Source organism: Seriola aureovittata, chromosome 20, assembly GCF_021018895.1.
Source record: "Seriola aureovittata isolate HTS-2021-v1 ecotype China chromosome 20, ASM2101889v1, whole genome shotgun sequence".
NCBI classification, from domain to species: domain Eukaryota; kingdom Metazoa; phylum Chordata; class Actinopteri; order Carangiformes; family Carangidae; genus Seriola; species Seriola aureovittata.
In genome coordinates this window covers 16,387,750-16,414,246 of record NC_079383.1, presented here as the reverse complement: position 1 = coordinate 16,414,246, position 26,497 = coordinate 16,387,750, and the positions used below count along the sequence as shown (strand labels likewise).

The 26,497-nt window shown below is 41.9% G+C and overlaps 1 protein-coding gene across 8 annotated transcripts in view; it reads left to right on the top strand.

Moving 5' to 3' along the window:
• cacnb2a (calcium channel, voltage-dependent, beta 2a) overlaps window positions 1-26,497 on the top strand; it is a 61,170-nt gene that overhangs the window by 8,759 nt on the left and 25,914 nt on the right. Inside the window, exon 1 of one of the 8 annotated variants that reach the window (XM_056364014.1) lies at window positions 716-1,318. The exons of 3 other annotated variants lie outside the window; for them this stretch is intronic. In XM_056364014.1, coding sequence (XP_056219989.1) covers window positions 1,271-1,318 — 48 coding nt within the window. In that variant the 5' untranslated portion in view covers window positions 716-1,270. Of the gene's footprint in view, window positions 1-715; window positions 1,319-8,470; window positions 8,522-11,255; window positions 11,618-14,384; window positions 14,506-19,395; window positions 19,694-26,497 lie in introns of those variants that run through there. 4 more of the 8 variants (XM_056364015.1, XM_056364017.1, XM_056364011.1 and 1 more) reach the window with 4 other exon arrangements.

Sequence of the window (26,497 nt, the reverse complement as noted above, 5' to 3'; positions counted from 1 at the left end):
AACTCTCCACCGCATGTGCATCTGTCATTGAACAATGAGACACGGTGAGAATATGGGCATTTCTGGCTGACACAGCATATACGACGCAGCAGTGAGGCTGCATGTCAGTCTGGGCTCAATCACCTGAAGGCAGTGGGGAAGGGTGAGAGTGGCGGAGAGGTGTGTGTGTGTGTGTGTGTTGTGTGTGAGTGTGTGTGTGTGTGTGTGTGTGTGTGTGAGATGGCAGGGAAGAGAGAAACAATCACACCCAGCCCTCCGTTCACACTCTGCACTCTGGCATGACCGAACTGTGCGAGAGACTTCCCTCTGCACCACAGGCAGGAGTTGTGCTGCTGCTCCGCTCCCTGCACGAAACAGACACACACTCTCTCTCTCTCTCTCTCTCTCTTGCTCTATGTGACATGAAAGCACAGAGCAGCTTCTTCAGCAACCAGTAGCTTTGTCAGCCTCTGTCTTAACCACTCACACAGAGAGAAAGTACGAAGGTTAATGCAATGCAAATGAGGAGTGAATCATGGCACTGTAAGAAATAAAGGAAGAGAGAGAAGAAGCGGTAAAATCTGAGAGAAAAAGGGGGGAGGCACAAAGTCAGGAAGAAAGCCAGAGTGTGTGTATCAAGATTTTAAAGCAGACTGATCCTTGGATGAAAGGAGAGAGAAGAGGTGGGGAGTATAGAGGCGGCGCCCTCCATTAGGAAGCAAGGGACAGCGGTCAATAAAGGACACTCAGAGCTCCACCTCCTCCCCATGCCGAGAAGGAACTTATGTGTGATGATGAGTGCGTCTAAATCCACCAGCAGCTGAACCAGTGTGCCAGCCTGCAACTGTACGTCTCTGCCACAGCACAGCAGCACTGCAGAGGATTTGGCAGCCCAGACGATCAGGCGGAGTGGCTACAGATTTTGGGTCGGGGTAAACAGCCAATTCAGACGTGCACCTTGCCGTCCGCTTGCAGATGCTCTGCTGCAACAGTCTCAAGATGGGTAGAAGAAGATGAGGAGGAGGAGGGGATATCAGAACCTGACTTTTTGAATCCAGAGAGTTCCCGAGTCAGGGGTGGGTGGACTGGCGGGGATACGCCAGTCCTCTTCTCCCTCTGCTCACTCGTCCATCAAGGGTCTCCTGCGTCCTCCTCCTCACCTCTGCGTCTTCCGGTGGCCCGCTCCCCTGTGGGCCAAGTGTACAGGCATGGACCGAGGCTGAGCGGATGCTGCTGCCTGACAGGGAGTCTGTGAGACGGCCGTCTGCTCCTCCCCGCCCTGGTCCCCTTCATGCCGTGCTGTGGGCTGGGCCATCGCCGGAGAGCACAGCTTCCATATGTGAGTTTGCTGATTTATCACAGGGGTCAGAGGACAGAGTGTGTGTGTGTGTGTGTGAGTGAGTGTGTGTGAGAGAGAGAGAGAGAGATTAGGAGAAGCTGATGAAGCCAACAGTTAGCAGCATGTGTAGACTAATGTGCTTATGGTGATTGTTTCATGATGGGTTGTACTGTATGAATAATTCAGAGATAATTTCTTTCTTCTGTTTGGACAACTTTACTGAAAATATCAGTGTTGCTTCAAAGCACTAGACTGAACAGAGAGTGGATGGCTGCCAGCTCAGTGTTGATCACTGTTCCCTGCGAGATCTCTATCCTATACCAGTCCTGAATGCTGCAGGATTTGGCTGAAATATTCAGTTGCACCGGCCTGACAGTTTTCTGCAGAGCCCTGTTCTCGCCATGCATGCAGACACAATAAATCTTTTATTTCATATTTATTCCAGGGTTTGGACACAGAGCTGAGGTTGTAGTGTTTTCGAATGCCTGGGTTCACACTGCAGGCACACGCTCGGTTGACAGCTTGACTTTATTGGGCTTTGTTGGTTTATTTTATGTGTCATCTTTTGTGCTAGTGTCTGTCAGAAGCTGTGTATCATAGAATCGAAATCGACTGTGGCTCAGCTTGATGAAATGCAGTGAGAGGAAGATGTGGTTGTTTATCTGCTAACAGGTATGACTTTTGAGGTGGGAAATTTGATGATGTGTGCAGTTTTTCCCCCCATATTGTCTTTTACATCCCCAGTTCTGTCATTCAGCTGGTTGGTTTCTATAGACTCTTGTGAATAGCTCAATTGAAGAGAGATTTTCTGCTTTCTAGACTCTCTATAACACTGTTCTCCAGCAGAGCAGTGCAAAAATTAAGGGTGTTTTTTTTCCCCCTCAGCCACACAGTTGTCCAGTACTGCAGATAAAGATGATCCTCTTTAATTGGGTTTTGCCACTAGATGGCCATGTAACACTTCTACTCTCACTCACACACAAGCACTTGCACACAAATGCATAAACACACCATTTCCATGCAGAGAGAAAATGCTTTAACACCCTCAAGGCTTAGAAATAAAGTTTTCATGAGGTGTAATTTTTTTCCTCTCACTGTCTGAAATGAGTTATGAAGTCATCCCCAGATCCCAGACAGAAGCTCATTGGTCGTTCGGACAAAATGTCCTGAACTCAATGAGATCATTTTCTGATCAATCCGTTAAATAAACTTCAGTTGCAACTTTAATTGCAGCCTTAATGTGCGTCATGATATAAATTGTGTCATGCCACTTTAAAGTTTTGGTATTTTCATAATAGGCCATAGGCTATTACGCTGAGTGTCTCACAAAAGAAAAAGAGAAGCTACATCAGCCCAATGTACCTCAGTCCAACTGAAGTTTAAGTTGAACCTGTGCCACCTGCCTAAAGACACAATAATGATTACCTATGTTTTCACCCTTCTGTTTGATTGTTTGGCAGGGTTACTGAAGTACTGAACCGATTTGCACCAAACGTGGTAGAGGGATGGGGCATGGGCCAGGGAAGCACTCATTAAATTTTGGTGTGGATCTGGTTAAAGGGCCAGATCCTGGGATTTTTTTTTTTTTATGACTTTAATATTAACTTAACTTTGCAGAATTGGCATTTTTCGCCTAGGCGGAGGCACACGCTCTTCTGAGTGCCATTCTAGTTTGATTATGGGGATAAACGCGGTGCATACTTTAAGACAATCTTTCCTGGGAGACATTCACATTGTGAATTTTTAAACACACACATTACTGGTAGCTGTGTGAAGAATGAGAAGAGGGAGCTTTAGAAGTTAAAATCCTGCCAGCTATCTATACCTTGGCACACCTGGCCAGTCGCTGCGTGAAGTTGCCGTGCTTGTCGTTTTCAGAAAACTGCTGGACGCAGCCCATAAATTCCAATGCCGGAAACGTGTGTGGCGAACAGTTCAGATGCTGTTGGACCCTCCACACTTATACTGGCACCTTTGTATATTTGCCAGTCACTGATGACCACCTGGCAAAGGCATCGTGAGTATGTCTTATTTGCCAGCTTTAAGAGTTAATTAGGATGACCTGAAAGCTCCATTAAACAGCTGCTGGGTAATCAATGGATTATTTGATACTGAGAGCTGCAAGTAATATAGCAGTTGTGTCCTCCAAATTCATCCAAAAGAAGGCTGCTCTTCTTTGGAAAAGCCTTTGAAATGGGACCAAGACTTGTGGGCCCATTATGACGTATTCTGTCTAGAAATGTGGACTTCGAAGCATCCAGCTTCTGAACTGGAACAAAAACTTTATCCCAGATATTGCAGAGAAGGAAAAATACTAGTGGTCCTGTGCAGACTACGGCGCAGTGTTTGGTTACACAATCTGGTTTTGTGTGACACACGCGCTGCAGTAGGTTGGATCAACATTGACTGTACAACTGAGTAAGCTTTAATTTAACTGATGAGTGGATTAGTGCAGAAACAGCTGTTGATACTCCACACCGGACCGTCTAAGCCCCATGTGTAAGGTGTTTGCATGAAAACAAACCATTCAGTGAGATGGAGTATCACTGGCAACATGTGTTTGTGTTTAATGAGCGTGCACAAACTAAGCATGCTGAAATTAATATAATGATTCAGTTACAGCCAGAGCTTTTGGCTAGTAAAGGACAGTCCAGTATCTGTATCTAGTGCTGACCTTGAGAGGACCCCAGCTGCCGTGACACGCCACTCTTTCTATGACACTCCTCTCACATGTTTCCAATATGGAGCACCAAACCGCCGTTTTACGTCTGAAATGGGGCGGAACACAATTCCGCTCTGGATGGAATGTGGAGCACGGAGACCCGGCCGGATGGGACTCCGTCTGACAGGCTGAGTAGCCAGTCCCAGACACTCCTCACGGAAACTCAGCTAATTGAAGACAGCAGGCCCCGCTGCGCCGACCCCCCACCCCCCACCCCCCCTTTGTTTTCTAGGCTTTCCTGCTTGCCATGATGGAGCAGCAGCAGCAGCAGCCAGGACTATCTGTGAGCTCACAGTGAGTTTCACAAGTCAGTTAAATAACACATCAGAGAGCCAATGAAATACACAGAAATCTTTCTATAATCAATACTATTTTGCAGATGGCTTATGAATATGTGGTTTTATGAGGAGCTAATTGTCAGTGACATTTAAAGCATTTAACCCTGCACACTCCCTAAACATCTAAGTATATTTTTGGCTGCAGTAAAAACAAGACTAAAAGCTTACAGTCATGTTAGCAGCTCTGCAAAGGCTGTAGGTAAAGCACTGCTTTGAGCGAAATGCTAAACTTAGCATGCTAACATGCTCACAAAGACAATTCTTAAACTCCTATAACAATTTCACTGTTTTAGTTTAGTGTGTTAGCATGTTAATATTTGATAATTAGCTCTGAACACAAAATGCAGCCATGGCTGATGGAAAGGTCATTAGTTTTGGAGGTCGCAAAGGGCAAATTAAAACACTGACCTGATGATGGCACCAGATGGAAAGTTAAGTTAGACATTTCAGTCTTAACGACAAATGTTAACTGGTGGCGCTGGAGGAAAAAATCAAGAGATCACTAGTACTAGTACTTCATCCTTTTGAGACCATGAATATTTGTAGGCCTACAATATTTTGTACCATTTTTTTCAGGAGATGTGATATTTCGTGTGGCGCTAAAGTGACCAGATGAAGGATGAGAAATGGCAAATATTGGAGTATTACAAAGAAGACTGTAATTTTCCCAGAAAATACTGAGCTTTGTGTGCTAGCGGTGAGCTCATCTCCCATGACAAAAGTGTTGACCTGGAATTCCCAGTTTTCCAGGCCTTGGGATGCACGCCCAGGGACGAGTGTCGGGCCAGCACAGAGCAGACTGGAGCAGGGTTTCCTTGGCAGCAGTCATGCGTTCTTTCACGTTTCCAGAGAATATGAAAATGTCCGGAAACTGAGCAGCTAATTGGCCACAGAGGCCCTAAGGAATGTCTCGGTTTTAGTTGGATTTTTTTTTTTACTGCTTTTACATAATCTATCACCTCACCGTGGGACTGGAAAGTGTTATATATATCTGTGGAGGGATATGTAGAGTATAGCCGCACTAGCCTGGAAACACTGATGTCACTGACACTGTGTGCACTGACCCTGGTTCAGTTACAACTGGGCTGCAGCAGTCTGCGTTTTAAAACTGTCACTGGTCTGGAAATAGTGAAGTCATGGGGAGAAAGATGCAGCTCACTCCCTACAAAATATACAGTATTATATGGAAGCTGATGGATGAGGGTATTTCATTATGTAATGTCACACCACAATGTATCACTATGTCACTATGGATTGGCATGTCTCTTTTTCTCCCCCCTTATTCCCTTCTTTTGTCTATACTATCAGCTGTCCAATAAAGACTGTGTTTGTATTCTTTGAAATTGGAGCTGTAGATCACATGAATGTTCTTAGTCTTTCCAAAACTTGAGTTAGACTCCCAATTATAAAATAAATGTATGGATGACTCTTTGTCCTAAATGTGCTACAGAATCAGTAAATATATATGGTGACATATATCTAAGGTATGCAGTTTTACAACCTACTGTCTGAGATCCATATAAAGCAATTTGCCGCCTCTGATGAACGTTAAATTTAGCCGTGTCTCTCTCCTCCAGCACGTCATCGACTGGTTCTCTGCTATCAGTGGAAAGCAGCTGTGAAAGTGCCGTCACTCATTTTTGTGAGGCTTGCCATGTCTGGTACAATCTATTCAGTAATTCCATTTAACGTATTAGCATTGTTACGTTTTACTGCAAAACATGGCCCCAGAAAGGAATATGTAGTGTCTTCTGCTGTTGGTGGAGCTTTGGTATTCGTTTATGAGACATAGGTTTTAGTTTAAGGCTCACTATTAACCATAACTCCTCATACAGACTTTCACTTATCCTCCTCCTCATCTTTATTTTCCGCTTTGTCTATAATATACCTTGTGCTGACTGCACTTGTCACTTCATTCCAGTAACAATCTGCAGAAGGTATGAAGTCTGCAGAGAAATGGGCAATCATGCTATCATTAGTGAGATGAAGGAGCAGTGTTCTCAGACGTCAGACATCGAGGGCACCCAGGCCAAACCGAGCATCACTTAAAGCAGGAGCAGATGTTCTTTGAGGCCAATTAACAGCAGAGAGATGCAGACAACCTTGTGCACCAGAGGGGGGCTGCCGGCCCATATGGATACAAGAGACAATTAATTAGAGCAACAGACGTTAAAAATGGATCAGGAGCTGTAAAGGCTTCCTTTGAAACCTCAACTCCTGGACCCTCACATTGGGTCTCAGTTGTTGGTGTCAGTGATTGAAATGGGCTGGAAATGCACCGGTAAAGTTTAGAGCCAAAACAATTAGTTAACTAGTCCATAAACTAGCAACTATTTTATTAATCAATTAACTGATTGATGCTAAACATTCTCTGATTCTCGGTTCTCAAGTGACAGTTTCTTGTTTTTCTATATCTAACATGAGGTTGATTATCTTAAAGTTTTAGATGGATAAAATGAGCTGATTGAAGACATTACAATGGCTTCTTACAAACTGTGAATGCCATTTCTTCACTACTGTTTTTACATTTCATAGACTAAGCAATTAAACAAGAAAATAATCATCTGATTAATTGATAATAAAAATAATATTTAGTTACACCCCTAAATTGTTGGCCATTTGAAGTAGTGCTAACCTGTTAATGCTAAAAAAAGAAACATAAAACCAATAATATGCACATCAGAGTTATAATAAGATCAAATTGTAACTGAAATTAATTCTGCATATGAGATATAGATTAATCTAAGAAAAGATGTTTCTAAAATGGGTTATTTAAAGAGTTTTAACGCTCCTTTATTTAAAGAGTTTTAAATAAAGTTTTATCTATGTCAGACATTCAAAACATACCCTTTTTTATTTCAGTTAAAAGCACTAATTCTTCCTGTTGTTAATGTACAGTCTGAAGTCTTTTTTATGCCGCTGATCAAGAGATCTGTAGCTGCTCTGTGGCTCAATACCATTTAAGTGCAGGCACTCAAATCAGCAAGGATAGCTTTAAAACTCTTCACTGATCTTTTAAGAGTAATCCAGATCGACTTGTGCAAACAGACGCCGACAAGTGTGGAGCTGAGGGGGGGGAAGATGTTGGTGTCATAGAATTGAAGATAAGACAAAAGTGAGTTTGGCTGCAGAAGCTGAGTGAGAGGGGAGAAGGTCAGCACAACATTTAGAGGATAAATTGTTGCCAGAGAGAGTAGATTTAATTCTGGGTCGGAGAGCAACGCCACCACTGACTGACAAAAGAAAAGAGAGAGGGAGCGTCCCATTTTTACTCAGCTTCTCTTTACTCTGTCTGTCAGGGTGCTCGTCTCTAAGCAAACAGGTGCCATGACAACAGCTACCCAGCCGGGCGAGAAGATGTACCCCAGAGACAGAGAGAGATGGAGGGAGTAGGTGGAGAGGAAGTAAGCAGAAATAAAGAAAAGAAAAGAAGGGAGGATAATGAATGGAGGAGGCACCTACAGTAGGTGAAGACAAGTAATGTACAGTTTTCCTCTGCTGCTCCCTGTTTTTTTTTTTTTTTTTCTGGAGTTGTCCTGCAAGTCAGTGGAGAGCCCCTTCCTCTCCTCCAGAGACTCGGCATATTCATCCTGATGCTTCTATAAGCTCACCCTCAGGAGCCGGCCACAAAGATCTGCTCCGCGATTGGGCGCACGCTGTGCCTCAGCAGGGCGGGGTTAAACCTGCTGGGATGTTTCATATTCATACTGAGCGTGAATACATAATCAGTCCATCAGGTCAGTTTGTGCTGTCAGGAAGAAGAGACTCAGAGTTTGCTGGATAACTCTTATGTGATCTTGACTTTTTTTTTTTTTTTTTTTTTTTTTTTGCAACGTGAAGGAGCCTGAAAAGTCAGCCATCGTTCCTCCTCTGTGTGGAGTGGCGATCTGATCCTCCTGACAGATGCTGGATTCAGTCAGAGCAGGCGATTTGGGCTCGCAGGTTTGCAGGGCAGATGACGACCTATGGCTGAGCGCGGCGTGCCCACAGCCGCCACCCCTGATCCCGCTCAGACCTGCCCACGCAACAGGCTGTGGGGCTGAAATCTGCTGAGGAGGGGGAGGGGGGGGGGTCCTCTCGCCACGTTACGGGCCCGCTCTTGTTGCCATGATCAAACAAAACAAGAATAAAAATGTCTCATGGGTAAGTGAGGTGTGTGTTAGTGCGCTGTGGGTTTTCTTCTCTTTTCTTGAACTACTCACTGCTGCGGTTTTTACTTTCTGTTCGGAGCTCTCTTCAAAACAACTGGACACTAATGATGCCATGTAACATTTGTGCATCACTATTGATAAGACTCCGGTTTAACAGATTATGTAGAGACTATTACAGTATATTTTCATTGGTTTTTGATGCTCCTGTGCCTAGTGGTTATTCCAAAGAGAGGCTTAGAGATTTAGGTATTATATAACTACAAGCTACTACATGCCCACTTTATGAAATCTGGTTATCAGTCTGCCAACTCTGCCTCTGTTACAAGAACATGACCGATGCGTTAAATTGAATCTACAGAGGAAGGAAACTCATTAATGAATCTCTAAAGAAAATGCATAGCTGTTGTAATAGTAATGATAATACGAGTAGGTAAACAGTGTTTTCTATCATGTTGTCCCAGGTTTTTTTTTTTTTTTTTAACATGTGTGTTTGATATCTGATTCTTTGCCAGTGCAGACGGATCAGGGGAGATTAGAGCGAGAGTGGCTTTGCGAGGATGAAATCAGCTACTTGGGAAAAAGGGGGGTGGGGCAGGGAGGAGAAGAGAGGATGTAATGGAGTTGTGGTTTACTACTGAATCCACTCTCTGTCTTTCTCTGGAGTTAAAAACATTTTCTCCTGCTGATTCTGCAGTCGCATGACCTCCAGCCACTCAGCTCAGCCTCCTTTTTATGTAATTTATGAAATCTCTTGGTGGAGTTACTGTATGTCAAGTGCAAGTGGCACAGTCATGGTGCGATGAACCTGAGGCTAAATTCTCCTCCATGTACACCACACGTTGTGCTCTCCTGAACAAGCATTCACGTTTGACACTGATAATGTTACATATTTGTCCAGTATATTATACGTGTGCACGTGTGCATCAATAGAGATGTACTTATGTGTTTTCCTCCGGAGGGAAACGCTGCTCTACTTTTCCCCTCAACCCACCCATATGGCGCATATGTCATACTGCTGCTCTCTGCAGCCCAGCTCCCTGTCCTCACAATGAACCTGATCATTGCTATGCAGACAGAGCTGCGAAGTTGAATACCTTAAAGTACCTCAGTGCTGAATGGCACAGCGCTGCTTCTCAGTCCTATTTTGTGTAGCAGACTAGAAACAGCAGAGCAAGTCTTAACAGTCCAGCCAGTTGATATGTTCTCATTTCATGTTCTTTTTATTACGTGAATAATACTTCATTTAGTGTTCCTAAATAATTGGAACAAAAAAAGAACAATAATCAATACATTAAAGATGAGACAGAAATGAAAGAATGAATATTTAAGATTCTCATTAATGAAGTGAAAGTGGACACCAACTGAAGATTTGTGTTCACATAATGCATTGAACACATGTAACATTAAAAGAAAACTTGATTAAAACAGAAAAATAAATGCTGAATAATCTACCTGCCTGTAACATCTAATATTACCACTTGATTTTATATTGTACAATAAGAAGACTGTTTAAACTGATTCATTGTGGTATGAAAATGATAGGATGGATATGGATTAGTTGTTTATGCAGACACATCAGGTAGTTAGTCGTGCTCAGCTGTGGTGTTGCTGGTGTGTTCAAGGTAAACTTGTTGTGAGAAAATGTGAAGCCACCTGAGGCTAAACGGTGTTTGATCACTTAGCCTTTGCCTGCAGTGGTTCTTTGAGGTTCTTGCGGTTTCTCAGGGCGCTCAATCAACAACACACAGTTTATTTGCTAACTGAGCTTTACTAGACGTGGTCCCACAATACGCTTCATTAAAATAAAAATGTTTTAGTCCGTTAGGATCATGTTTAGCAGCTTCAAGGACGATCTGCCCATGATATTATGACAAACACTGTGCAAAGTTAGACCTGGGTGAGAGTAGAGAAAAACACGTGAAAGGGATTTACCCATTTATTATTATTACAGGTGCATATTTTGGCCTGGTGGTGGTGCAAGAGGGAAAGGTCACAGGTCATCTAAACCTTAAGGAGTCATCCTCATGGAACCATAAGATCCATGCCGTGCCGCTAGTTAGACAAAAACTTGAGATACGAATGAGAGAAACACTTTCTTCAACGTTGTCAACAAGCAGCTGACTGTGTTAGTTCACATTAGTTGAGTTTGCTGCAGAAAACTGTCGACTTTTCTGATGCAGTTGCAGTGCCTCTGCAACGCACTGATCCCAGGTATCTACTCATCTAACCAATAAGCCTAATGACTTTGAGGGTCACATTAATAATCACAGGGGTGGGCAGTGGCAGGCGGATTAGGACTCCAGATGGTGCTGTTACCGTCTGACTGTCTGTCTGGCTACGGCTGTACAGCTGCAGGAGGTCACATGTTTTACTACAGCGGTCAGCTCTGCCACAGCAGCCCAGCAGCTCAGCTTCATATCCCCTCCTCTGTGACACTAAAGCTGTCTGCTATCACCAGAGCAAGTTTTTTTTTTTTGTTGATTGTCTCTGGAGTTGTAACGTGTGTATGTGTATGTGGTGTGTGTACCCGGTCTGCATCGTATAACGTCATATAGTTGTTTGACCACGCAACAGATGTCGCGCTATCAAATTAAAGCTTAATGCCTGACCGGCTGAAGAAAAACACTTCAGAGCTAACCATGACACCGCACAGCTTAAACACCCGACTCTCCGCTCGTGCCCATGTCGGTATGTGTGATCTGTCTGAGAGAGAGAGAGAGAGACTTCTCAGCTGGCTTCTCTCCACATGAGGCATGACACTTGCTGTTGGAAGAGCTCTTGAGGATGACCACATCCAATTCCCTTTCCTCTAGTTATCACCTCGGCTGTGACACCGGTTGTGTGTAAGAGCAACTTGCCAGGCAGCGCAGCAGTCAGAGTTATCCCTTTTTGAACTGAGGCAAAGAGGTTGGCTTTTTTTTTTTTTTTTTTTTTGTATGCCAGGCGTCAGCTGCTTGCACCCCTGGGTCATGGTACTCTGAACAAAAACCAGGGGATTTGCATAATTCATTACAGTCGCTGTGGAACGGAGAGGCGACACAGGTGTCCTGGGCATTGTGGGAGAACGAGCATGTCTAAGAAGCCAAAGGTAAAGAAAAACAACAACACAACCTGTTTTTGTTTCTGTGTAAATCAGCGGCTTACTTCTCTATCCTTGTACTAGTAGTTGGAGCGATGGCTTCTTTTCTGAAAGCTTTTTGCCGTCCTGTTACAGTTCAGCCTGCCTTTCTGCGGCTGTGCATCGCTCACTGTGTGCGTGACATCAAGAGTGTCACAACCTACTGTATATCCCGTCCGTGAGGTCTGCTTACATAGGCCTGTACCATCTGAATTGCACGTTGTATAAGTAGAGCTTAGTTTTAATCGTGGATTGTTGCAGGTCTGTGTCTGCATTTCAGTCTTGTGAAAAGGCATTGATGCTCACAAAGCTTTCCTGCAGGTGAAAGGCAATCTGCAGGGTCATCTTTCTCTCTCCATGTGTAGATAACTCTTAACGGGTCGACTGAAAGAGTCTGTCCACGCAGCTAAATCCTGTCTTTGAAATCCGTTTTTAGATCATTCGGAGCAGAGTGATTTAATCTTCATTTTACACAATGTAGGACAGTGGTTTTTTTTTTACTTCTGATGCCTTTCATGATGTCTTCTAGTGACAAGCTCAAAAAGAAGTGATATTTAAGAAGCATTAAATGTGCCATGTGAAATCTCCTTTTAACCAAAGTCATGTTTACATTCAGTATTACTCACCTAAACGCATTGTGTGTGTCTGTGAAGCCTGGCAAATGTGTTCAGTGCATTTTCTTCCCCCATAAAATACAGTTTCTGAACATTTTACATAAGAACTACAAAGTCAATCAATTATTCAATCAACAGGAAATTAATTGACAACTATTTTGATCGATTCATCGTTTTTAAATATATTTTTTTAAGAAAGAAATGCCATAATGAATTTTCTGCTTTTCTCTGTCTTATATCATTGTAAAGTGAATATCTTTACATTTTGGTCTGTTGGACGGACAAAACAAGACATTTGTAGATGATGTAAATTGATTATTGATAGTGAAAATAATCATCAGTTGTCCGCCAATTGTCAATCAAGAAATAGTGAGAAACATATGTATTGCACCATCTGCGTGCATATATTTCAGTGTTTTTGTATGCATTATATAAACTCATAGAAAAATTGCTCCATGGCGCTACTACTGGTTAAAAACTCCTCAGCTCAAGTAATTCATGAAAAAAACCTTCCTTATCCTGTTAACCATCTTAGGACCTCTCAGATTTATCCTGTGACCTCTTGGTCTGCAACCACTTCAGTTGAGTACAGTGTCTCTGTCCGTTTGCCTTTAGCATTACAACGTCTTCCAAGGTATAAAGAACAGCTTTTGACAGCTTCTGACCACTTTTCATGTCAGTCATGTCTTCTACTCTAAATCCTTGATTGGTTGAAAGGCCGAAGCAGATTTAAATCTCCTTTACTAAGAGAAGCAATCATTACAAAGTGAGTCAGGGGATCAAGTGGACACGAGCAATTGCCCCCGTGGGTGTTACTGTGTGCAGCGTGGATCGTTCCCTCCCTCCTGTGGAGATGGAATACAGTAGAAAAAGATGAGCATGTGACGACACAGCGGATTATTGTCTCACGCAGAACTGTTCAACGGTTTGACTGTGTTGAATGCATAATCAGAAGCTTTCCATTTTCATCTTAATTTTCTACTACGGGAAAATATTTTCTGAGCTGTCAACATTGTAAGAAGACCTGCTGTAAAATGTAGTGATTGGTGTCAAAGGAACCAAGAAACACAGCACTTTGTGGGTGGACATAAAATCCAGGTGGAAATTGCTTTAGACTGATCAACTTTCTTTTTGAAAATCGATAAATACCAAAAAACTAATATCCTTAACATAATCAGTCTGCCAAACTGCAGGTCTCTCAGGGGGCAAAACCTGGTTCCCATAAGATAAACATTTCAGGGTTAAGTCTTGTTTTTTGGGCATGTGGTAGCTTTGGTTAAAGCTGCTGTAATAGATCATTTTATACGCACAATGGAAATAGGTCACTTGCAGCAAAGAACCCCACACATAATAATCATCTGACTCTGTAGTTCCCTTCAGCTCTACTGAGCTTTTCAGCATCATTCAGCTCATTGTTTTGGTTTTACAACTGCAGCTCGACTTCAGCCTCAAGGTTCAGTCTCACCGCTCTTCTCAGCGTCATTTCCAGTCTCAACAAAGCTCTAAAAACTCGCTGTACACTTCCTGCTCGGCTCCGAACAGCAGACGGACAAACTTCACGACTGGCTCGTGAACTTAAAGACGTTAATATTTCTCTCAGGATTTAGTGAAAAGCAAAAGAGAGCAAAAAGGAGAGTGAATATTGGGTTTTCAGCTTGTTTTCGATGTCTCCACGTGGACAAAAAATGACCCTATGTAACCTAAACCCCAACAGATATCATTTACATTTAAGTAATTGAAAATGACTGGGCTATAACTCTGTGCCAAAGCCACTCATGCGATGTGAGTGACTGTATGATGATTTGTGTCTGTGTCTCTTGACCTACCTGCCGTCCAGCGTTTGTTTGTGTCACCAGAGGGCTGCGGTAGTGACTATATCCTGTACACTTCTGTGAAAGTGTGTTTGCATACACAGCGTGAGTGTATCGCCCCTCTGCCTGCGTTTGCCTGACCTATGCATGACTGTATTGGTCACAACAGTCAGCTGAAGAGTTTTTCCTATGACTCCATGTGGGACAGCCGATGTGTTGATGTGTTCAGCGAGCGTGAAGTGACTCAGTTAGCACCACACACTGCACAGCGGCCGCCAAACGCTGTACGCTGTTATCCATGTCAGCACTTCAGAATTCATCAAGTCTTTGCATGCACTCGCTGTCCAGCAACTCCGAGCTCATGATTTTCATTCCCTTGGGCATGCTTGACAAGCTTCCCTTGTCTCCACGGACTAAACACATCTTGGGAAGGGTAAGCTTCAGTCAACTTTTAACCTCAACCGCTCTGATACCACATTAATAGGCTAAGGCTTTGTACTTTACAGACTTTACTCCTCTCTTATCAGTTATATGGAGATGTTTCAGCCTCATTTGTATGATGTGTGTGCAGGTTCAGTGCTATTCTCAGGTTTGGTACACAAGCTAGCGGGATGCCCTTTGGTGGAGTGGAGGAAACAGCAGTCGAACTCTCGAGTCGCTCAGAGAGGCAGCAGGAAACAGAGCAGCTGGGGCTTCTATCTCTCTCTCTCTCTCTCATCCTCTATCTCCATCTCTTTTTCTTGTTTCTTCCTCAGTCTCTCCCTCGTTTTCCCTCTCTCCCTTTCTCTCGTTGGCTGTAATTAGAGATGGTCCCAGGGCTCAAGTGGCCTGGCATGTGTTGTAGCTAGGTAACCTCAGTCAGACGCTGGCTGCCGGCCCTGGGGGGTTTCATTAGATGTGAATCACAGTCACATTGGGCCCAGCGTGGATTCTCCAGTCTGATGTGGATATTATGCATCAGGATCAGTACAGCCATGTTTTAGATTCAATTTCAAAGCAGAGCTGGGTATCATTAGATTTTTTATTTATTTATGTATTTATTTTGGTTGCCAGTGTTCATTAAAATATGCCATGCCTCGCAAATACACTGTTTTTTAAGTGGAAGAGTTTGACATTTTGGGACATATGCTCATTTGCTTTTCTTATTGAGAGCCTTATAGTTAGCTGACAGTTTAGCTTAGCATTAAGACAGGAAACAGGGGAAACAGTTAGCTTGGCTCTGTTTAAAAACTGAAGAGCAAAAACAATCAAACCAGTCGTGACCAGTTGTTCGATCAGTCTTTTGTTATAATCTGTTAATTAGTGAGGTTTAGAGGTGCTGATAGGCAGATTTTGTTACCTTTGGAGTCAGGCTAGCTATTTCCCTCTGTTTCCAGTTTTTATGCTAAACTAAGCTAATCGGCTGCTTGCTACATCTTTGTCGTAGAGATATGAGAGTGGTTATTGATCGAATTGTTTGTTTTGGCATGAAATCAAATAAACATATTTCCCATTGGTCAGTCAGTCCACAAAAAGTCTTGAGTTTTGACACATATAGTAGCTGTACAGTTCAGTCATTCAACTCCCATTCAGAGTAATTTAAAGTGTAAGGGCAGATAATCTTTAACACAGGGTCATCAATGCAATACTTGATAAACAGAACATAATGCTGCTTTTTTTTAAGTTGTTGTTGAAGGAGTGTAACAAAATAAGCTTACATTTAATGCTGGACTTCTGGAGGTTATTATTTCTTCTAAGGAAACTGAAAGATTTATCCACTAGCACTTGAAGTCGTCTTGGAGAGTTTCATTTGTGTAATAGCATTCTTGGCAAGGCAAAACCCCCTTTTGGAGGAGCCTTTCTGACAGAGCCTCAATGATCTAATTGTGGTGTATTTTAGCCCATTAGTGATCTTTTTAGCTTTACTGAACGTCTATAACATTGTGGCCTGTTACAATCGCACATTTGACAGAAAATATCACACCACTGATGTTGCTGGATATTGTTTCTGTCACTGGCGAGAAGCTTTGGGTCAGAATCAATCAATTATCATCAGTATCTGTTGTTGGTCCGTCCTCTGTTATGATGTCTTCAGTGTTATGATGTTGTATTGATGTAAGGCAGATGAACTCATGATCCTGAGTGCTTTATCACTGGAAAGTGTATTTGGCAGAGTAGAGAGGTTTTATTTTGGGCTGTTTACTTTAATGTGAATGGTGGCCACTGTGGAGTCACACTTGTATGGAACTGTCAGACACTTGTGTCCACTCCTGATATGGACTTAGACTGGCCTGTTGGCTGGAGAGAGTGTCCTGAAACTGCACATGTGTGACCCCTACAACGCATTGATTTAGACAATACACACTGAGGTGTAACTGAATATTTCTGAAATTTTATTTTAATATTATAATCTTCATGAAGGTAGGACTTATTGCATGGCTTTTGTTTAAAAAGAAGAGCAGTCATCACTCTCTTCACACTATACAAGGTATAGTATCTACGTACTGAGAGGAAACAACAACTGTTGGCAATGTCATGTTTTTTTTTTCCGATGTGAAACACACTGTGGATGCTGTATTGATTTCCCCTCGTGGTCCAATTACTGTATGCTGGTTTTTGAAAGCTACCCTCGTTGGCGTTTGTGTGCCTGTCAGTATGAATGCCTGCTGACGTCATTGTGTGCATGTATACTAATCAATAAGCCAAAGGCAATGCAGGCACTCATTTCCCAGCGCTGCCAGAACCAGGAGACATTGATCCGTCAAATCCCATTCTGAGAGGCCATTCGGAGAGCGCTGATAATTGCTGTCAGCAGCGAAGGATGCCATTATATCATTACATTATAGTAATTACGCAAAATAAAGCAGCTAATCTGGGCTAGAGCTTTATCTACTTTTGTTGATTTAACATATTGTGGACAGAATATGCTTGTAGAAGCTTTTAGCTAAAACCCATTACACACATAAACTTTACTATGGATGACCTCAGCATAAAAATCCTGGCAGAGATAACTGGAGCTACACAGGATCAATAAACATGCAGTGATTTTTACGCATTATTTTAATTGAGTGGCAATTTAAAATCACAGTTGACTTTGCTTTTACAAAATGTTTCCTCAATCATTATCGTTATCTGTTTTATGGCAGTGTGATGCAGACTTCACATGCAGAAGTCATTTTTAGTGAGAATTCAGAGACACCAGATCACACTTCCTGATCAACTGTCATCACGCTCAGCATGAGGAGGTTTTCGCCTCCGGCTGAGTTTAATTACAGTCTCTTATTCACCTTCATTTACCTTGACCTCATGTTGCCAATGCAGGGCTGGGATTGGACTACAAACATACTTCAGAGATGAAAATCAAAAATTCAAAAAATTCCCTTGTTCCATGTTCTCAAATGTGAATATCTGCTGTTTTTGTTTGTTTGTTTGTTTGTTTTTCTTCTGTGATACTAAATTGAACAGCTCTGTGTTTTGTTACTGAAAGCTAAACAAGTGATGTGACTACAGTATGTCAGCTTGGGCTTTGGGAAACCGCAATGGCCTTTACTATTTGTGACATTTATAGACCAAATGATCAACTGATTAATTGAAAAAATAATCAGCAGACTAAAACATGATGAAAATAAAATGAATAAATAATTGAAATTCAAAATCTTAATTGCTTTCTTGCCAAGAGTTAGATGAGAAGATGAACAAAAACACTCATGTTTGTACTGCAGATATGCTACAGCCACCAGCTGGTTAGCTTAGCTTAGCATAGAGACTGGAAACAGTAGGGACACAAAGGTAAGAAAAGGTAAGTTTTTTTTTACAGATCAAACAAAGAAATACAACATGTTAAGAGGTGCTGGTGTGTGGATTCTGTTTCTTTTGGGCAGAACCAGACTAGTTGTTTACACCTTTTCAAGTCTTTATGCTAAGTTAACCAGTTGCTCACAATAGCTTAATTTTCAGTGTACAGACATGAGAGTAATATCAAACTTCACATATAACTCTTAGCAAGAAAGTTTTAAGCATTTTATAGTTATACAGTGAAAATGACAACATTTAGCTTTAATGGTATATTTAATTCAAAAAACACTTAAATTTATTTAGTTATCTTTTGTTGGCTCCAAACTGATGCACCAGGACTTGTGACCATTGTCCTGGTGAGATTAGGATAACTATCCCACAGTTTGTCACGTGCCGAGCACATGCCCTGGATGATAATCCTCAGAAAGGGGTTAACCCTGATCTAAAACAATATAATCTACGATTTAGGCTGGGCTGCCCAGAAAACATTTTCTCCCCACTGAAAATACAAATCTGGGTTTTATGGGAATGTCAAATAAAGCTTGTACTGAGCTTGTAGTTTGATAGTTGTACGATCTTACAGGCTGGACAAAAAGACAACACAGGACTGTTTACTCAGTTCTCACCTGTGCTGTTCACTTGGTGTGTTTCTGCAGTGACATATCTGCATTCCTCTGTTATTACAGAAAAATATCTCTTAGTTACGTTTTTTTTTTTGTGAACTCATGAGCAGCTGTGGCAGTTACCGAACTCTCGTTCTTGACTCATATTTTACGGCTTGGATTGAATATTTCAAATCCCAGCCTGCATCAGCTCTGGCGTAATAGCAGCATGATTACAAAGCACACATCACAGCTTCCGTGTTTCTGATGTCAGATCATAAAGAGATGGATGTGCAGTGAGTCTCTTTGAAGTGAATGTGCTGCTTTACAACAACCACCGGCTAAATAGAAAACTGTCACTTGAAAACTCAACTGACTTTTATATGACTTAAATGTTGTACAGCTGTAAAAGTTTGTCATATGGTAGGTGCTCTTGTTCTACTGAGAACCGTGCTTTTGTCGTGTTTGTCAATGTAAAGTTAAATACAAGCACGATTATGTGCAATCAAATGACCAAACGGAAAGTTTCAATGGCTTTCGTCCCATTGATGATGAAAGCAAATATGGCATTTCGTTGATGTAGTGAAGATAATTACTTCCTGACTTTTCAGTCTCGGCAACATGTGCTGAGACTATACAGTGAGTTTAAGGCAAAGTGGAACACATGTAAACTCCCCAGATCACACACTCGCACACAGACATAAAAAGCTTCAGCAGCTGCTTTTGGTGCTTTCTGGAATTTTCAGGCCAGCCCTGTTGGCCAGAGATCTTACTTCCTAACTGGATGTCTGTGTGTGTGTGTGTGTGTGTGTGTGTGCATGTGTGTGAAACCGAGAGAGTGTACATATGTGTGTGTGTGTGTGTGTGTGTGTGGGAGGGGAGAGGGGCAGGGGGGCTTGTTTTTGGGGCTGGAGGACGGTCGCGGCGCTCTAAAGGAGTGTTCTCCCAGCGTGGGAAAGACACTCGTCTTTTCTCTGCCTCTCAGGGACTGGAGTAGGCCAAAGAAGGGCTGAGAGGAGCTAACTTCTCTCCTCCGGCTCTAACTTTCTCTGCTTGTTCAAAGCCGTTCTCCTCTTGAGCCGGGACAAGGGGATTTGTAGGAGTGAAGCACTCAGGTTGGCAGGAGTTCCTGTGCTCCGAGAGGAGATGGGCAGCAGCTGAGGAGACTTTTCTCCCAGCCGGGCTGAAAAGCACAGAGTCGGTAGGGCAGAAATGTATCACTCCGGCAGTGAGGAGTCAGATCTGGTAAGTTTGTATAAACATACTTTCTGCAACTCGAACTATATCCCCTTGAACTTTTCTGAGCCTAACTCGGCAGTACTTCTCACTCTTCTCCCGTCTATCCTCTGAACAAAGAGGAAGGGCTCGGACTGCAGCAGAATGGAGGTTATTAGTGCAGGATTTAAAGGGGCGTAAACATACACTTCCTATTTTCTCCCTTGTCACTTTTCCGGAAAGTTAGTAAGTAAGAGTCTTTCTCAAAACGCACACGGTAACTCTCTCGCAGTGTGCTCTTTAGAGACGAAGAGGCTCGTTTGAGAGTCTGGTATGACTTTGCGAGCACTGCTGCACGACCACTACAAGCTTAAAGTGAGGAGCTGAGACACTGGTTAACAAGCAGAGAGAGAGAAAGAAAGTAAACAGCCAGGATGAGTTTGTTTTTTTATGCAGACTCGTAGAGAGCACAAAACTTGGCTTATCCCTGAAGCAAAAGCTAAAGTTTTGTCTTACCAACGTGAGCCAAACAGAGTATGTCCATTTTTTTTCCAAACTCTCCAGGTTTTGACTTCCTCTTTACATAACTTTCACGCTATGTTATTGTTGTTGTTGTTGTTGTTGTTTCCAGTTACTATTTCGAATATTTCCTGTTGTGATTGTGTGCTTGTTTTTGTCTGTGTGTGTGTGTGTGTGAATGATATAGCAGTGAAAACCTTAAGTCCAAATATTTCCCAGTGACAGTAATCAGTGGTTGTCATCAGCCACACCCTTGTATTAATCACTAATCAGCCTCTAAAAGCAAGTTTGATAAGTGAGGTCCACACATACTCCAGCAAACCTGGTTCGAACCCACAGAACCTCATTTAAAATGCTTGTGGAGATGCCAAGGTTTTCAAAAATAGTAAATATGTGGAGTTAAATTTGAGAAAATGTGCACAAAGTGATGCACAAGACACTGTGCATTAGTATCTTAACGATGTGCGTCAGTGTCTTGTGGTGCAGTCATTAAAATCCTCATGGGTCTTGGGTTTTCAATATTCCACTCTGTGTAAACATCATACAACTTGAATGAAGAATTGGAACAAGATGATACAGAATATATATTACATGACACTGTCAGACAGAGTGGAATAAGATGCAACTTTAAAGGCACTTAAGGACAAACAAAAAGAGGAAACAGTATGTAAACGAGTTAACCTGAGACTAGCCTGAAATACAAACGGTATGAATGACTAAGACCAGATCAGTTAAAGCAATTTAGGCGTGTATTATTCAGTGCTATGGCGTGATGATCTTTGCAGCTGATGAGAAACGATCTGGCTCAATCTATAGGTGGTCGCCCCTCATTCACTCTCTCACATACAGAATCACTTGTTTTGATTGTGTAAGGAATCTGTTCACGAGTCTTTGTGGGACTGAACCTGCCAAACTCTTGCAGTTGCATCCACTTTGCTCTGCTGGGCTTGTCAAGCAACACTTAGTGTATCTTTTTAGTGTGTGTTTGACTTAAGCATCTGTCACTGAGAACTGTGAACAGTGGAGTTAACACCACTGATTATGAAGTGGTGTTCGGAGGCCTCGCAGGACAAAACGCAGGCCAGACTTTTCAGCTGGGAGACAAGTACTAAGTATTATACTATGTTAAACATTTAAACATTGTACAATGATACTGCATCAGCGCTGAAAAACCACTGTGTTCAGCTACTCACACACACAGGATTATCAACTGAATCAAATACATTACTGCTTCAATTAAGATCACACATAATAACATATACATATAATTGCATTTTAAACAATAATCTAACAAAAACTAGTGACTTGCTGCTATCCAGTGAAAACCATGCATCACCCATTCTTAGTGGGTTGAAAGAACTGTCACATTTTATGCTTAATAAACTATTTAAAGAGACATTGGGATATCTAATAATTACATGGTCTCAAAGCTTAAAACAGGGCTGATTTTCTTAACTCAAGAAGAGTTTATGTTTTGGACATACATGGTTTTCACAGGACAGCAACAGTATTCAGATGGTTGCCCCTCAATCATAAGGGATATAGTGATATAATTATATACTCCACATTGTGTTATTTTTATTTTTATCATGTAATTTATATCATCCTGATGCTTTTTTGGACACGATGAAGAAAATCTAAGCACCTAGGTCACATCACTTGAACTTAAATTGACCTTGTGTGGGCTTTCTACCACCAGATATATTTAGAATACACTTAAAAGTAACTGGACATATTTAGAGAGAGAGATTTTTTTTTTGTTTTATTTATCACTGAAATCTGGGAAGTCCCCATGCCTCTTTGGCAACAACCTCAGCTTTTTATAAATCTCAAATTTTGCCAGAAAATGGTCCAAAGCAAATCATTTATCAAAGTATGAACTAGAATAAATGAAGCTGAAATCATTTTACTCAAGCACAGTCCCATTTGTAGGATGGTGTGTTTTGCTCCACTGAAGATGGTTAGCAGCTCGTTCTGCTCTCTTAGCCAGTTCTCATCAATCATCTGCAGCCTGTTTCATACACCAGGAAACTGCCAGAATATTGATGACGCAAGCACAAAATAGCAGCACAGAGCAGCCCGCGGCCTTTCTTACTGTATCCCGTTCATCAGCCATCATCCTATTATGGTGCTGTGTTTCCACAAAGGGACCTCAGAGGGAAGGAGCAGCTAGATAAAATAAATCTCGCTGTGATGGGATTCACCGTTAATGAGAGCAATGCCCCTCCGGGGACGACTGCTGCTGGGTGCAGGTAGTATTTACTGGAAGAAAAGGATTAGCACATAATTTGCTGTTGTAGAGATCCCGTCACCCCTGTATTTGTCTCGCCGTAATGTTGCAGGGATTTCAACAACGCTATGTGAGGCGCAGCAGCAGTGTAGCAGAAATGAAGCAAACATCCAAACAATGCATGTTCCTTTGTAAGTCACATAGTCAGAACAGCTGAGCAAACAACACAAGCCTGATAAGGTTCACTCTGTATGGGGCTTTTGAGGGCTGGTTTCACAGTACCCTTACTCTTAGACTAAAGTCACTTATTATTTGTGCCAAGATGCAAATTCTGTCCTATTTAGATTTTTTTTTTTTTTTAGACTCAAGCAAATACAATGTCAGCTGGTCGGGTAGATGCATTAGTGGAAACTAAAAATATCTTGACAACTATTGGATTGATCACCACGAAATTTTGTTTGTTCCTGGTTACCCAGAGGATGAAGCCGACCAGCTTTGGTGATCCCCCAAATTTTCTTCGAGTGTCCGCCCACGAGGTTCACGTTTGTTTGTTTTTTGTTTTTGTGAGAGAATTGTCTCGGGAACCGTCGGATGGGTTGTCACGAAGTCTGGTCCACAGATTGATGTGGCCCTCAGGATGAATTTAATAATTAAGATGGTGAACACGGTAAACGTTATAACATCAGCACGTTAGTATTGTCACTGTGAGTAGAGATTCTCGAATGGGAAAAGTTTTGAATGTTTCTCGTATTTGGAGAACGGAATATAGGGGATGTTTTCTCAATAATATATCTTCCTTTTAATCACTTTGTAATTGATTAATTTGCTGTTTGCTGCTAAGGCTATCGACCTAGCCCCTGCTAGTCCCAGTAGTGTCCTTCCTTTTTTCCTTTTCCATTTCATTAGTGCTGAAGTGTTAAGAGTAGTTCAATAATCAAGTCATTTAGCTCTGCATTGGTGGTTTGGTGGAGGAGCTTTCAATGGACTGACAGAAAATTAAGCAGCAATTAATTAACTGATCATTTAAGTCATTTATCAAGTAAATGCCAGATATCCCAAGATTCCAGCTTCTGGAAAGCCAGTATTGTTGTTTTTGTTGTCTTCATATATTTGGACAGCGAATATCTTTGAAATTTAGGTTGGTGGTTGACCAACATATATTCTGGCTTTTCTTTTTCGACTAAACAATTAATCGATTATTTACAAATTACTGAGAAAGATCTGAAAGATTCAAAATTTACCAGTGAAAAAAAGTAAATTGCATCCTTTTTTCTAAAGATAATAAATCTTAAAGAATGGCTGTGTAATTTTTAATAACTGTTTCATTTTCATCATTCATTTTGTTTCACTTCAGTATTGTGGATTTACTGTTTGTTGTAAAACGATTACACATACTCTAAAGACATCCAGTTTTAAGTCCCCTTGCCATGTGGCTTGTTTCTATAGTTTCTAGCTAGCTGCTGTGCACTCTGGGATCACATGATTGACAGCCATTGAGTCCATCTCCTCGGCAGGATGATGCACTTACCTAATGCATTGGCACATGGAATGCTGGGTAAACACTTTTTTCATAGGCCTGTCGGTGTCACCTTGACGTCCATGCAGCCAATCCCTCTTCTGCCATGCCAGAGGGATCATTACCCCCCTCCCCCTTTTTTTTTATCTCTCTCCTCATTTCTCTCAGACACACGTTCTCTTTCTCTTTCGCAGATTTACTGACAGTCTGTCTCTCCTGCACCCTCTTGCTCACTTCAGTATTCAGTCTCTCTGTTCTGTGTTAAATATTAGTAACCAACCCTTTTTGTAGCAGTCACACATCTCTCACTCTTGGCTGTCATGTCTGCTCCCATTGTCTCCGTTTGATGAAGGAGATGCTGTTTGTGGACCGGCGATTTAATTGACTTTGTGTTGCACTGAGTGAAGTGGCAGTGATGGACAGATGGCTGCGAAAAGAGGCTTTGGTTCTAGCCAAGAGTGAGTCATGCCAAGCTTGAAACTGCTAGCACACTTGCTCAGCCCATTGTCAGCCCGCTGCAGTCAGCTACAGTCCGTCAGCCAGAACTGAACATGACTTGGCACGAGCAGTAATCTTCATTCTTCAATCATGATGCAGAATGTGAAGTATACTTGTGCAGTCTGACCACACAGCCTCATTAAACCCACTGCTGACGCTCGTCTGAATTTGAGCTGTGTTTTCTTATTTTGACAGTAGTCTGACGAAGATTAACATTCGCTGTGTCGTAGAGTTCAGCTTGGGGTTACTGGTGGTTAAAGTTTACAAACTGCCTTTTAAGCCGAAGCTGTTTTTGATTGAACGTTGTTGTTTTTTGCTATTCAGAGTATGGCAGCGCTGTAAACTTCAAACTTGAGACGGAGACTCGAGTTGAAACTTGAAAACTTGTCTCCATAGCCTAATTCACACTTCCAGCTGTTCCTGCTGGCACCAGAGTGAAACGAAAGATAAAAGATTTATCATGAAAATAATAAGTTCATACATATAAATGAGTAGCTTTAAAGTTTATTTTCCTTTCCACCTTTTATTACCTATTTACTTCCCTGCAGTCATGCGGCTGTGAAGACTTGAGCCAGACTTAAAAACAGCTATGGTATATGGCGTTGTTAATCAGCATTGTCTTAGCTGAGTCTGCCAAATATGCTGCTATTTTCAGGACACATAAGGCATATCTTAAAATGCCATCGTCTGATATATCAGTGGATCTAGAATTGTACTGGGACCCTGTAGGAACAAAAGTTTTGTACAATTCGATTTTTGTTTGTTTGCTTACTTCCTTGTTTTTGTCTGTATAGAAGTGTCAGAGTTTGTGAGATATAGGAAACCATGTTTATTTTATTCTTAGCCTCAATTCTGTCAAAAAAAAGTATTGCTAGTATAAAATTGGAAAAAAAAGCTTATTTTCATTTATTTTGTCGCAACTATTGTTTTTATTACTTCTGCCAAGTAGGCTATGTTTTCACACGTGTCTGTTTATTTGTGAACTGATTTGGACCGACACTGGTGGAGGGATGGGGTTTGGGCCGGGGAGGAACCCGTTAACTTTTGGGGCAGATCTGAATCATTCAATATGAATCAGCTTTTTTTTTTCTCTTAAGTATAGCGTGTGTTGTTTGACTGGCTTTGGCTGAGGTCATTCTAGTTTCCATTGGTTTGTGAGAGATTTGGGTCTTTAAGCTCACATAATGCTTTGGGTGATGTAAACAAAAAGTGTAATGTTGCCATGGAGTTACAGGCTGTGTCTGAAATCACTCCCCACTTACTATATAGTGCTCTAAAATCACTGTCTGACTTTTTTATTTGAGCGTCTGAATTCTCAGTGTGAAACTTATGCCTCTTAAATTTTAACAGTGGGAAAAAAAAGTAGTTTTCATGGCATGTGCTCTACTTTCTGTTATCAAACCTACAGTAGATACAATAGATGCAACGCTACAACTATCAGTGACGACAGAAAATGATCAGAACACATAAGTCTAAAATATCCATACCTTACTGTCTGTTAAATAGGGAATAGTGACTGAGTGAACAAAGAGGGGATTTTTTTTTAACCCAGCCAGTGAGTTAGTTGCAGGCTATTCCTGTGATCTTCTTCTATAGTTGTTTACGTCAGCATACATTACTGTAGCTAGTAGCATTTGCTGTTTGCACTGTAAACATGGATGTGCAGACATCAATCACGAAGATTTAGCAGAAAACAGCCAAATACCAAGCACTAAATGTTACAGTTTGAAAATGCACAGAACAGTCCCCCTCCCCCTCTTGAGCCGATCCATACAGGGAAGAAAGCCAAAGCCACTGGGAATCCCTTGAGAGATGGGAGATGAAAGAAGCACAGTTAATGGGTTGAATGAGAAGACACGGAACAAGGTGAAATGAAGAGCAAATGGGAGAGAAGGGAGTGAGAGAACATTTGAGGTACTACGAGGATCTGGACATCAGTGTGGACATGAGTGAGAGTGAAGTGTGGCTCAGGTGATGTCACAGGGAAAGACGCAGGAGAGAGCAGAAAGCCTACATATATGTGAGAACTGAGGTAAAAACGTCAGAACTGAGGACGAGTCAAACCAAGGCG